A 12,198-nucleotide genomic window follows, 5' to 3' on the forward strand; every position below is an offset into this window, starting at 1 on the left:
CCGGCCAGAAAGAAGCGAGAAACGAACACTCGGAATTAGGGTTCTGTTCACGATACCGACTCAACGCCGGTCCCGACCAGCGAGTCGCTAACGAGACAATACTGTAATTTGATATGAAGAAAGTATCCTTTCTTTACACACATATATATATACATATACAGGGTGTCCCACTAAGGAGTGGACAGCGCGATATCTCTTAAAGTATTGTCGATAAAAATATAAAAAAAATAGGGAATTGCATGGTTCGAGGGGGCCCATTTATTAGCGCGAACGAATTTTGTTTTCGATTATTATTTTAAAAGATACGATGGTCAAGTTCGGTTTTTCAAATGGAACTATTTTTTTTGAAGACCTGAGTTGATAGTGCGTTCCAAGACAAATTCAATAAGCTTTAATGTATACACTTTATTTCCACTGGTTTTTAAGATATTGCGCTTGCAAAATTACTGATTTTCACTGCAAGAAACCCCTCTGGAATGGGAAAAACCGGGGGCGGTCTTACTGGCCCCACGGGTGGCACTGCCTGTTGAAATGGATACTTACCTGCCAAAGGTCTACGCCAGAAATGGCAGGCCCAAAGGCTGGACAATTCTTTTCCGTCAGAAATGCTACTTAGGTAGGTACATCTGCGGTATGGAGAAGCGCATCGTTACTTTTATTTCGCACTTGCTTCTAGGCTCGGATGGCCGGTTCTTTTGGGAGGGATGCAAATCCGATTAGTTCTGATACAATCTGCTCCCTATGGTTGAAATTTAGTCTAGCAACTTTCACTCCTCCTAACCTAACCAATCGAACTTGCATCCCTCCCAAAAGAACCGGCCATCCGAGCGTAGAAGCAAGTGCGAAATAAAAGTAACGATGCGCTTCTCGATACCGCAGATGTACCTACCTAAGTAGCATTTCTGACGGAAAAGAATTGTCCAGCCTTTGGGCCTGCCATTTCTGGCGTAGACCTTTGGCAGGTAAGTATCCATTTCAACAGGCAGTGCCACCCGTGGCGCCAGTAAGACCGTCCCCGGTTTTTGCCATTCCAGAGGGGTTTCTTGCAGTGAAAATCAGTAAATTTGCAATCGCAATATCTTAAAAACCAGTGGAAATAAAGTGTATACATTAAAGCTTATTGAATTTGTCTTGGAACGCACTATCAACTCAGGTCTTCAAAAAAATAGTTCCATTTGAAAAACCGAACTTGACCATCGTATCTTTTAAAATAATAATCGGAAACAAAATTCGTTCGCGCTAATAAATGGGCCCCCTCGAAGCATGCAATTCCCTATTTTTTTTTATATTTTTATCGACAATACTTTAAGAGATATCGCGCTGTCCACTCCTTAGTGGGACACCCTGTATACCACATTTCATTTCACTTGTATTTGGTAAGTAATTTGTTACATGATCCATATATGTCTACCGCAAGAACAAAATCGAGCAAGAAACAACCGAAAACATTAGACCCAGAAGCTGCAGAACTTATAGTCCAATGAAAGAAGGGACGCCCGTCGTTTAGTCGTACATATTACGTTATATATCATTGAAAACGAATTATTTTTTATTTTTCAGTTGCAATTTTATTATGATATATTTTATGACTCAAGTTTTATAAAAACATGTCGCCGCATGAACGTGAAGAAAATGACGTGACGCTGATGACTTCAAACCGAAATATTTCGAAAAATGGGACGAAGTTGGAAGTGATTCTTGCATGATTGTATAGAGTAAGGTCCACTGAAAAGATTTCATCCTGTTAAAATACAGGAGACGTTGCGATTTGAAAGATATTCCTTGTCAATTTTAAAAAATCTCGCAATTTTTCTGACTCTTTTCAGAATTATTTTTTAATAGAATATTTACATTAATTACTAATAGAAGACGATGTTTAGCGCAAAATTGGCCTTCAATTTATACAAAACGATATTTGGCTACATTCCTTCATTTTTCGACTTTTCCTTATTAACTTGAAAACGAAATGTTTTCCGAACATTCGATTTAACCCTTTCTGTACCGCGTACATTTCCGCGAAAGTATTTATAACTAATTTTTTTTTTTTAACTATTGGAGATGCCTGCTAAAGTCGGTGCTGGGAATGACGGCTCGTTCCGTGCCGCGGATATATTCGGCACTGGTCCACAGAGGTCATCAGATGGATGCCGGATATATTCAGCGCTAGTACCGAAAAGGTTAAACCACTGAAAGGGGCATTAAAAAAAGTATCAAATAAAAAGTTTTCAATTTTTTTCTCACAATTAAGTTTAAAAAAAAGAAAAATAAATAAATGTCAAAAATATTAAATTATACATCATTAGAAAGGAATAATTTTATTCTATTTTGTAGTGCCAAATTCATTCCGATATCTTAAAAAAAAGACCAAAATGGCGTCAAATAAGTAAATCCGGCCCACTGTGCGCTGGCCGGCATCTCTTTGAGGAGCGTTGTTTTTTTACCCATCCGCATTTTCATTTCTTTGAAGACTCTTCCAACTTTAAAGGAGCCTCCGGTTTCATGAAACTTACATCTTGCTCACGCACCTAGCTGGTGAAACCTATATCATGAAACATGTATCAACATTTCATGCAACATGTATCAGCGTCTGGAGCACTCTTAAGAGAAATACTTAATTTCGTAATTTCTCTGCCCGAAATCGCGGTCAATATTTATTCTTAGTTAGCTAAGCAGTATATAATTTCAATACTCACACAACCAGCACTTGCTTATCTTTGTTCCTCGGTCAGCACACTTTTCTGTTATTCGAAGCTCCCGCTCATTCGCTAATGAATCATAGTCGCATTGGATCCACTCGAAGATGTACTTCATCTGGATGTTTCTGTGTAAATTAATTAAAGTGTCTTAAAAATTTGCTTAAAAAATAGGAAATTTATAAAATATTGTGCTCGGGTAAATACAACTTACAAGGGAACTTTGATAATCCAAAAATTACGATTTTTTTCAACTTTTCAGCAGGTTTGTAAGAAATTTCAATAGAAGTACCAGGCAATTTTTATTTTCCGCCATTTTTTGGTTCTTGAGGCTGAAACCACCTCTTAGAGGTTAATGTGCGCTTTCCATTTGTCCTGTATGTCTTGAAAACTATTGTAGATATAAAAAAATTGTTGAAATTGTTTCTAATCAATTGTTTCCTACGCTCTATAAAACTGCGCTGTCAAGTTGCTTAAGGCTGCCGCCTCATTTTTGTTATGGTCCGAATCGATCGAAGCGTCCCTTGTAAACAGACGGACTCTAATGAAACTACTGCGGTCGATAAAAAAAACTTCTACAGAGGTGACATCTCCAGGTACTCTATGTAGACTAATTTTTTATGCATAATTGCCACATTTTCTGTTCTATCTTTAAGAATACGGCACGAGAACTGCGTCTCGCATCAAAGCAGGGATCGGCGGATTCCAGCTACCGCTGATGGAGGGGGAAACGCCTACAAGAGGGGTGGTTAGGTGTGCGTGACTGACGCAGGCGCAATTCATGCACACATTACCACCGCTCCTGTAGGTATAAAACCCTAAAACGGCGCAACGCAGCTATGTACGTAGCTACAAATATTTCCCCCTAATTAGCGGAACGCCTCGGTAGGTGGTAAAACTCTTCGAAAAGAATCGGTTTGACGTGGACGGCGAAGCCCGTCAAAAACCAAACGACACCGCGTGGTCGAACGTGAAATGTAGTCCTACGGCATAATTAAAGAATTTTTAATTCTTCATCAAATCAATATGGCAGTCACACCAATGAATTGTAGCTCTCGCCGTCTCATAATATTGCACTAAAAAATGATGAATCTCAAGTTCTCCATTTACATTCGAATCTTTGCGAAATTTATCATGATTTTCATCGAAAAAACATAAGAAATCCATTGGTGTGACTGTCATATCGATTCGATGAAGAATTAAAAATTGTTTAATTATGCTGTAGTGAATCTCGTGTCGAGTGTCGAAATCCACGAAACTCAGTGAGGTGCAGCTTATTGGCGGCATCGCCTTTGAAGACACTAGCCAGAGAAAATACCATTTTGCATCTCGTGTTCTCTTTCATTGCTGGTATTTTCATTGATGGTATTGTTGAAAATATACTTTAAAATAAAATATTACAAATTGTACTGCAACTGTTTTAAACTACGAATAAAAATTCAGAGTAAGGTCATCAATAAACTCAAATAATGTATTATAATAAAGGGCGCAATTTGCAAGTTCGCCTAGGGCCCAAACAGACGAGCCAGACCTGCGTCAAGATTTTGTGAAGCGGTTGTCGTGCTCACAGTAAGCGCTTGCGGCTATCGCGCACGCTCGCCGCGCACGCGGTGTTCCATCTCGCTCGCCCCTTCGGCCAGAAAGAAGCGAGAAACGAACACTCGGAATTATGGCTCTGTTCACGAGACGGGCTCAACGCCGGTCCTGACCAGCGAGCCGCTAATGAGGAAATACTGTATAGGAAAAAATTGTTCAGAATCGTATCCCCGTCATCATATCCAAAAATCGTTGAAATCAGTGAGGATGGAAAACTTCTAAATAATTACCGAAAGAATATATATATATGGTGTCTAACTTCCGTTTCGACTCTGCCTAAAACTTTCTAGATGTGCTGTTCGCTTCGAAATTGGGTCCGTTGAGTTGGTTGCATTTCATGCAATGAGTGCAATGACGGCATAACATGATTCGTAGAATTTCCTAGAATCCTCCAACTTCTACCTCATGATGCGTGCAGCAACTACAGAAAATCAAACCATGGGCGGCTAATGCACATTTTACGCGTATGCGTATTTGTCGCTTTACGTGTACTTCTGTATTTCGAATTCGAATACTGCAAACAGAGAAAAGCAGGGTAATTCCGGCTACATAAGCAAGAAACGCTATAAAATTTTAGCAACTTACACATTTACTACTATTTTTTATATGAATTGATAGTTTGAAGTGTCTAGTTTTTATTAGTATAACCGAGAAAGCATAAATTTACGTTGTAACAATGTTGGAAGCAGTAACACAAAAATGCCCATTTGACTGGAATTACGGAATTAACGTAGGGTAATTCCGGCCATGATTTTTCTTTATAAAAGTGGTAAAACTATTAAATTAATAAAAAAATATAAAAGGTTCACAAATGTAGCGTAAAAGAACGAAATGTCCAATAAACATTTATTGTCATGTAGCATATATGTAGGTTATATTTTTTGTCACTTCGAGGAAGGGACCACATAATTTGGAGTATGTTTTTCAAAGCGTACGTAATGAGACAAATACGCATGCGCGCGTGAACTGCATGCTTCATGCGCTAGAAGTGGGAGAATTCTAGAGAATCCTATGTGCCACCAACGCCACCAATGCACGCATAGACTGAAACGGAACGGTTTTCTCTGCAGTCTATGCGCATAATGCGTGAATCGGAACACACCTTATGTCTTTCCTACATATATCGGCTAGCTTGGACTTCCACCGGTTCTGATGGTACATGGCGCGAATATACCATCAGCGTCGATGACGGAGAATCCTTGAAGCCTCATTCTGTCATTTCTCGAGTCTATCTCAGTACACGAGTCATAAATTCATTATTATTTCAACGTACAGTGCTTATTAGCATTCAAACGCACCAGACCACCCAGCACTGATGTCTACTGGAGGCAACTATACCCTCAAAAACTTCCTTTTTGTCGATTCCAGGACGAAAGTTGGGTGAAACGGTTTCGCGTATACGCTTTTCCTAGGTTGTGTGAGCGCACGCACACATTCGAGGCCCGGTGAGACGGCAACCTTAATTGTTTCTGGTGGGGAACGTTTCTTTATTTAAAGTCCAACAGTATGATTGCGCCGCACAGTGGGGTAAAAGACCTAAAAAGTTGGCATCAATTCCTAGGCGTCATGAGAACTTATGTTAATTAAATAACTTAATTAAAAACGATTATTTTAAAGTAAATAAAACAAAAGATTCTTCTTTTAAACTTATTTAATACATTTTTGTACATATATAATAATACAATCTGTGAAACCTTTTTATTTTTTTTTGTACGGCAATGCAGTGATCATGTCAATGATCATGTGAACTGAATAGTATCACTGTCATCATATTCATTATCAGACTGCAACGGTGTAGTATGATTATCATGACTTATAACTGGAGGCAATAATAAGTTTAAAGCTTCTTTAGGCAGAGATTGACGACTTTTGGGGGATAAAAATGAGACGAAAAATATCCTGATTGCAAAAAGACAGTACTTTCATGAACTCGGAACCTTTTTGAATAACTTGAAATTTTAGGGATTCGAGCAAAAACGAGCAGAATCTGGAAGTTAATCTCAGTTCTTTGGTAATCAGAGATGATAACTGTGTAAACAACAATACTTGATCAGACTTGGAAGTATAGTAAATGTTTAATTTTTGTGTAGATCAGCTATGGTAATTAAGGTTATACGAGGCAATTTTGAATTAAACTTTATGAAGGTATTATTGCTTGGCACAAACGTATAACAACAAAAAGTAATTAAATAAACACCTGACATTGACGGCTTCATCGCAAAACAGAAGTTTACAATACAGAAAATACAAAAAATAGCTACACAACATTTTTTGACAAATCGCTTTGAATAAATATGTAATGGAGTTCCTTCAGCTAACTGTTTTTGACCGACTCGGGTAAGGAAAGAAGAGTTGTCGCAGGCTGTGGATATACGTTTTATTTCTAACATATTTCAACTATACCAGGGATAAAAAATCAGATATGTCAACATTCTTTTGTATTTCGATTTTTCGCCAACTTTTAGGGTCATCTACCTTACTGCGCGCCGTTTTGTATAACACAGAAAACCATTAAATTAGCATATTACCATTTTTTTTAGATCTACCATATTTTCCAAGATATACAGGAAAAATAGGAAAGCGCACATTGACCTTTATGAAGTAATACCACCCAGAAGAATCAACAAGTAGCAGAAAATAAAAGTGGCCACACACTCCCATTGAGAATCCTTCTAAGCCTGTAAAGTTTTAAAAAAATTGAAATTTTCGGGTTACCGAAGTTTCCGTGTTAATTAAATTAAATTCGATCGTATTAAACGAATTTGTTGTTTTACCACATGCCAGTGCTATTTCAATTTTAAGCCATGTCATTAAGAGAATCTAGAAAAGCATACCTGGTCCATATTCCACATAAAATAGAAATACTTCATTACGTAGAACGTAGGCGGTACAATACCAATCGCGCACTTATGAAACAGATCCACACTGAACTCGTGCGTGATAAACACTGCTAGCTGCAAGTATCCCCTGCTATTGAACATTCCTTTAACCGTACTTAATATATGGTCGTGCAACGGGAATGCTAGCAATTGAATTTTGTAAAAAGAGAAGAAATAAATGAAAAGAAAGGATTAGATATCTCAAATTCAGCGATCTCAATGATGACGATGATTTCTTGATTCAATTCGAATTCAATATGTAAAGTAACCAGTAAGTAAGGCGGGCTGAATGCAGCTGTTGGCACTCCAGTTCGAACGAACAGTAAAGAAAACAAGAACTTGGTACCTGCGCGACCATGAAGAGAATAATAATTATTACAGCAAAAGCACCGTTCATTATGCCAAGAACTGTGCATCGATAAGGCCACAGACCCAGTGGCACACCTATCGATCGACTGATTTTACAATGATGACCGCTCTCGAAGTCCATTTTTCCCCGTTCGGGACACGACTGCGCGGAGGTACATTATTTCCATCAATCTTAGCCTCGAATTTTCATATTATTCTATATTTCCTGTATTTTCGTATTACGATTGTCACTCCAGCTGGCAAGAAATTCGAGGACGGTGGTAAAGTTTGCAACTTCTATGGTAATTTTCTTCGCCGAAGGAAAAAAGGGAGAAATATCACCTGTGGTTTGAAGATAGACAGTGCGTAGGGGTTGCAGGTGCGAGGCGTCGAGTATTACGGAAATTCGCGCGTCACGCGTGACTATGCTCGATTATTTTGCCTTTATGGGAAATTTTAGCCGAGGGGGATTTTACGCATGCGTAGAGGCGCCCAGAATCGATCGTTTACTGTCGAATGCGTTGCATTGTTGCGCCGAATGTCATGGTGAACACACGTGTCTTAGCTTCTCTCCGCATTTGTGGTGTCTTTCATAAATGGACGTCTAAGTGCGAATGAGTATGTTACTGAAAATTGATAATGTTTATCTTGTGAAATATTTACATGTGTTTGATTACAATATAAGTACTGGTGACAATTGTGTTGCTGTGTAAAATGATAATTATGATTATTATGGCTTAGATCATATTTTATTGCATGGTTACTTAACGTGGCCATAAGAATACTGCTTGTAGATGTTAATCAATCAAGTGTGAGTGTAAAAACCTCTCTTTCATTCATATTTTATCTACCGTCGTGAATAGTTATCTAAACTAGTTCAATGGTCTTCATATAAGAGCCCATACAGCACACTTCGTGGCGGCAACGTTGCAGGATGGTTGCAGTAAACTTGCAGTGTTGCATGGTTGCAGCGCAATGTGGATGTAACGTTGCTGAGACGTTGTCGTGCAACATTGCACCGGGCGGACATAGAATTATTGCTGCATAGTTGCATCAATGTTGCGGTGCAATATTGCACGGCAACGTTCCTACAATATTTCTTCAACGTTACGGCAACGTTTGGTAACGTTTCCACAATGTTACAGAAACGTTGCGCCAGTATTGCGGCAACGTTCCTGCAATGTCGCTGCAACTACCATTTGAACTTAAAATATTTCCGTTGTTTGTAATGATACGAGAAAATGTCTAAGGAAAACAATGTTTGTTACAGAGAGACAATTATTCTGACAGAGACGATTTTTGTCTCGAGGTTATATTTCCCGAAATTTCAAGATCATCGATGATTTCTTTAATGGGATGACGTATTTTCATTACTATAACGTTATAGCCAATAAAAATACAAATTCAGCCATGTATAAAATGTTGTCCCTTTTGTCTAGCAATCATTTTATTCCTGACACATTTTCTCGTATCATTCCAAACAACGGAGATATTTTAAATTTAAATGATAGGTGAGTCACCCTGTATATTTTAATGCGTAGAATGACACATGGTGGAAGTTGTAGTACATACCTACTAGTGTTACGAAACCCTAATGGAGTTTGTCAAAATGAGTCTTCGTTTTTGAATAATTTGAGTTTAAAGTTTTGCATGGTAGGAATATAAGTTTGAATACGTTAGCATTCTTATCAATCAGTGGTTGTAGCTGCGGCTATAAAGTGTTCACCTACGACGCTACAGGTCGCCGGTTCGCGAATCCCTTTGGGGGAAAATAATTTTCTTTGAGAAAAAGAAACGCGAGATTTATACTTCTATGTTTCTGCACACAATATTATAACACCGTTATTTATATTTTTAGCCCTACTGCCCGAAACGTTGCAGGAGGCGGACATAGAATTATTACTGCACCCTTGCGGCAACGTTGCGTGCAACATTGCAATCTTGCACTGCAACCATTCTGTAACTTTGCTGCAACGAGAGTGTGCTGTATGGGAATAGAGCTGATGAAAATTATTCGATTTTTGTGAATCGAATTGATGAAATAGTTGGGAAGAATAACGTGGAACTTGGTTGCCCTGTTGGATTTAACGAATGTTTTCTAATCAATTTATCATTTTTCGCTATTTATTTCCCATTTTACCTTTTTTCCTACTTTCCATCGCGAGAATGATACTACTTGTTGCTGCGAATCGATTTCCGTGTAGCATTATTTCCACGTGGCGTCAACCTCACTATCGCTTTGAACGTCGAACGACTCAGTTTTCTGGCTCTTTACGCGATTTTTGATGAAGAACCAAAACGCTATTTGGTATTATTTTGTACTGCACACGATATAACAGGGAAATCCGTGCTTGGAACCATCGATCAGGGGAATTAACCGGAATATAAGTGAAGGTTGAGGCTACCAAGGATCCAAATGCGGTTGTGGATTTTGAAAAATGGTGGAAGAGGAAGCTTCACTTAGTTTTGGATGAGTGAAATTGGGATTGTGAAGGGATTTCAATGTTCTCGAGGGAGTAAATGAGTAAAGTCGAATGTGTTTAGTTCGCCACAATTACTTTAAATTCGAATTTCTTCTCTCACAGGTGCTCCGAGCAATGCAACTGGAAGTGCTAGTTAATCGTGTTGGGCACGCAACGCGGTTTTTAGAGGCAGCGCATTTTGTGTCGAAGATATAATGTCTATGATTTAAGTTCCGTTTATAAATTTTATTAAATACCTACACAAGATGAATATTTTTATCAAGAATTCGAAAAGAAATGTGTATGTTACCGCTGATTTGCGTAAAGCCGGTAAAGTGCAAATTAACTAGGTAATCTGAAGATGATCTAAGCAGACACGGTAAATTGCGAAGACATAGCTTTATTTCTCAGAGTGACTAGTTAGTCTACACAGAGTTGGGCATTAGTCGAAATAAATTTTATTCGGCTACATTTTTATTCGACTACATTTTTATTCAACTACATTTTTATTCGACTACATTTTCATTCGATTAAACTCGAATAAAAATTTCGAATAAAGTGAAGTTGTTCGAGTATAACGAATAAATTTTTAGTCGACTAAATTTTTATTCGACTAAATTTTTAGTCTTTATTCGTTATTCGAAGGACCGCCGTGACGACTGATTGTAAGCGACACGAATAAGCGGGCGTCAGAACACCAGCCGCTCTGGCCGAGTACCGAGGGGGGTATCATGAAGGAAGGGGGACACTTTTCGAGTGTACCTACTCGAGCAGGAAGCGGCTTACTCGTGACGATTAGGGTGTGTTTCAATTCACGCATACTGCGCATATACAGGGTGTCCCAGTGGACAGCGCGATATCTCTTAAAGTATTGTCGATAAAAATATAAAAAAATAGGGAATTGCATGGATCGAGGGGGCCCATTTATTAGCACGAACGAATTTTGTTTTCGATTATTATTTTAAAAGATACGATGGTCAAGTTCGGTTTTTCAAATGGAACTATTTTTTTTTGAAGACCTGAGTTGATAGTGCGTTCCAAGACAAATTCAATAAGCTTTAATGTATAAACTTTATTTCCACTGGTTTTTAAGATATTGCGCTTGCAAATTTACTGATTTTCACTGCAAGAAACCCCTCTGGAATGGCAAAAACCGGGGGCGGTCTTACTGGCGCCACGGGTGGCCCTGCCTGTTGAAATGGATACTTACCTGCCAAAGGTCTACGCCAGAAATGGCAGGCCCAAAGGCTGGACAATTCTTTTCCGTCAGAAATGCTACTTAGGTAGGTACATCTGCGGTATCGAGAAGCGCATCGTTACTTTTATTTCGCACTTGCTTCTACGCTCGGATGGCCGGTTCTTTTGGGAGGGATGCAAGTTGGATTGGTTCTGATACAATCTGCTCCCTATGGTTGAAATTTAGTCTAGCAACTTTCACTCCTCCTAACCTAACCAATCCAACTTGCATCCCTCCCAAAAGAACCGGCCATCCGAGCGTAGAAGCAAGTGCGAAATAAAAGTAACGATGCGCTTCTCGATACCGCAGATGTACCTACCTAAGTAGCATTTCTGACGGAAAAGAATTGTCCAGCCTTTGGGCCTGCCATTTCTGGCGTAGACCTTTGGCAGGTAAGTATCCATTTCAACAGGCAGTGCCACCCGTGGCGCCAGTAAGACCGTCCCCGGTTTTTGCCATTCCAGAGGGGTTTCTTGCAGTGAAAATCAGTAAATTTGCAATCGCAATATCTTAAAAACCAGTGGAAATAAAGTGTATACATTAAAGCTTATTGAATTTGTCTTGGAACGCACTATCAACTCAGGTCTTCAAAAAAATAGTTCCATTTGAAAAACCGAACTTGACCATCGTATCTTTTAAAATAATAATCGGAAACAAAATTCGTTCGCGCTAATAAATGGGCCCCCTCGAACCATGCAATTCCCTATTTTTTTATATTTTTATCGACAATACTTTAAGAGATATCGCGCTGTCCACTCCTTAGTGGGACACCCTGTACTGCAGGCAATGGTGATTGGTGGTTCATACGGTGAATGTATAGACTGCATAACCTGATTGGAGTATTCGAATTCGAACAACTACGCTTGCGCTTATAATGCGCATTGGCTGCCTATGGTTTGATTTTCTGTAGTTGCTGCACGCATCATGCGCTAGAAGTTGGAGGATTCTAGGGAATTCTACGAATTAGGTTATGCAGTCTATTC

At 39.0% G+C, this 12,198-nt stretch overlaps 1 protein-coding gene across 2 annotated transcripts; it reads right to left on the reverse strand.

Annotated features, from left to right (window-relative positions):
* Positions 1-2,675: 2,675 nt before the first annotated feature.
* LOC143378003 (uncharacterized) lies at positions 2,676-8,112 on the reverse strand. Of its 2 annotated transcripts, none has more exons than XM_076829879.1 (3): positions 7,515-8,112; positions 7,124-7,243; positions 2,676-2,811 (listed from the first exon to the last, which is right to left on the reverse strand). In XM_076829879.1, the coding sequence occupies exons 1-3, from the start codon at positions 7,656-7,658 to the stop codon at positions 2,683-2,685; spliced, it is 393 nt and encodes a 130-aa protein (XP_076685994.1). In that variant the 5' UTR covers positions 7,659-8,112; the 3' UTR covers positions 2,676-2,682. The 2 variants fall into 2 exon arrangements, with proteins under 2 accessions (XP_076685994.1, XP_076685995.1); XM_076829880.1 differs by having other exon boundaries at positions 2,676-2,821.
* Between the last annotated feature and the right edge of the window lie 4,086 nt (positions 8,113-12,198).

This window comes from Andrena cerasifolii, unplaced genomic scaffold, assembly GCF_050908995.1.
Source record: "Andrena cerasifolii isolate SP2316 unplaced genomic scaffold, iyAndCera1_principal scaffold0019, whole genome shotgun sequence".
Classification (NCBI taxonomy): Eukaryota; Metazoa; Arthropoda; class Insecta; order Hymenoptera; family Andrenidae; genus Andrena; species Andrena cerasifolii.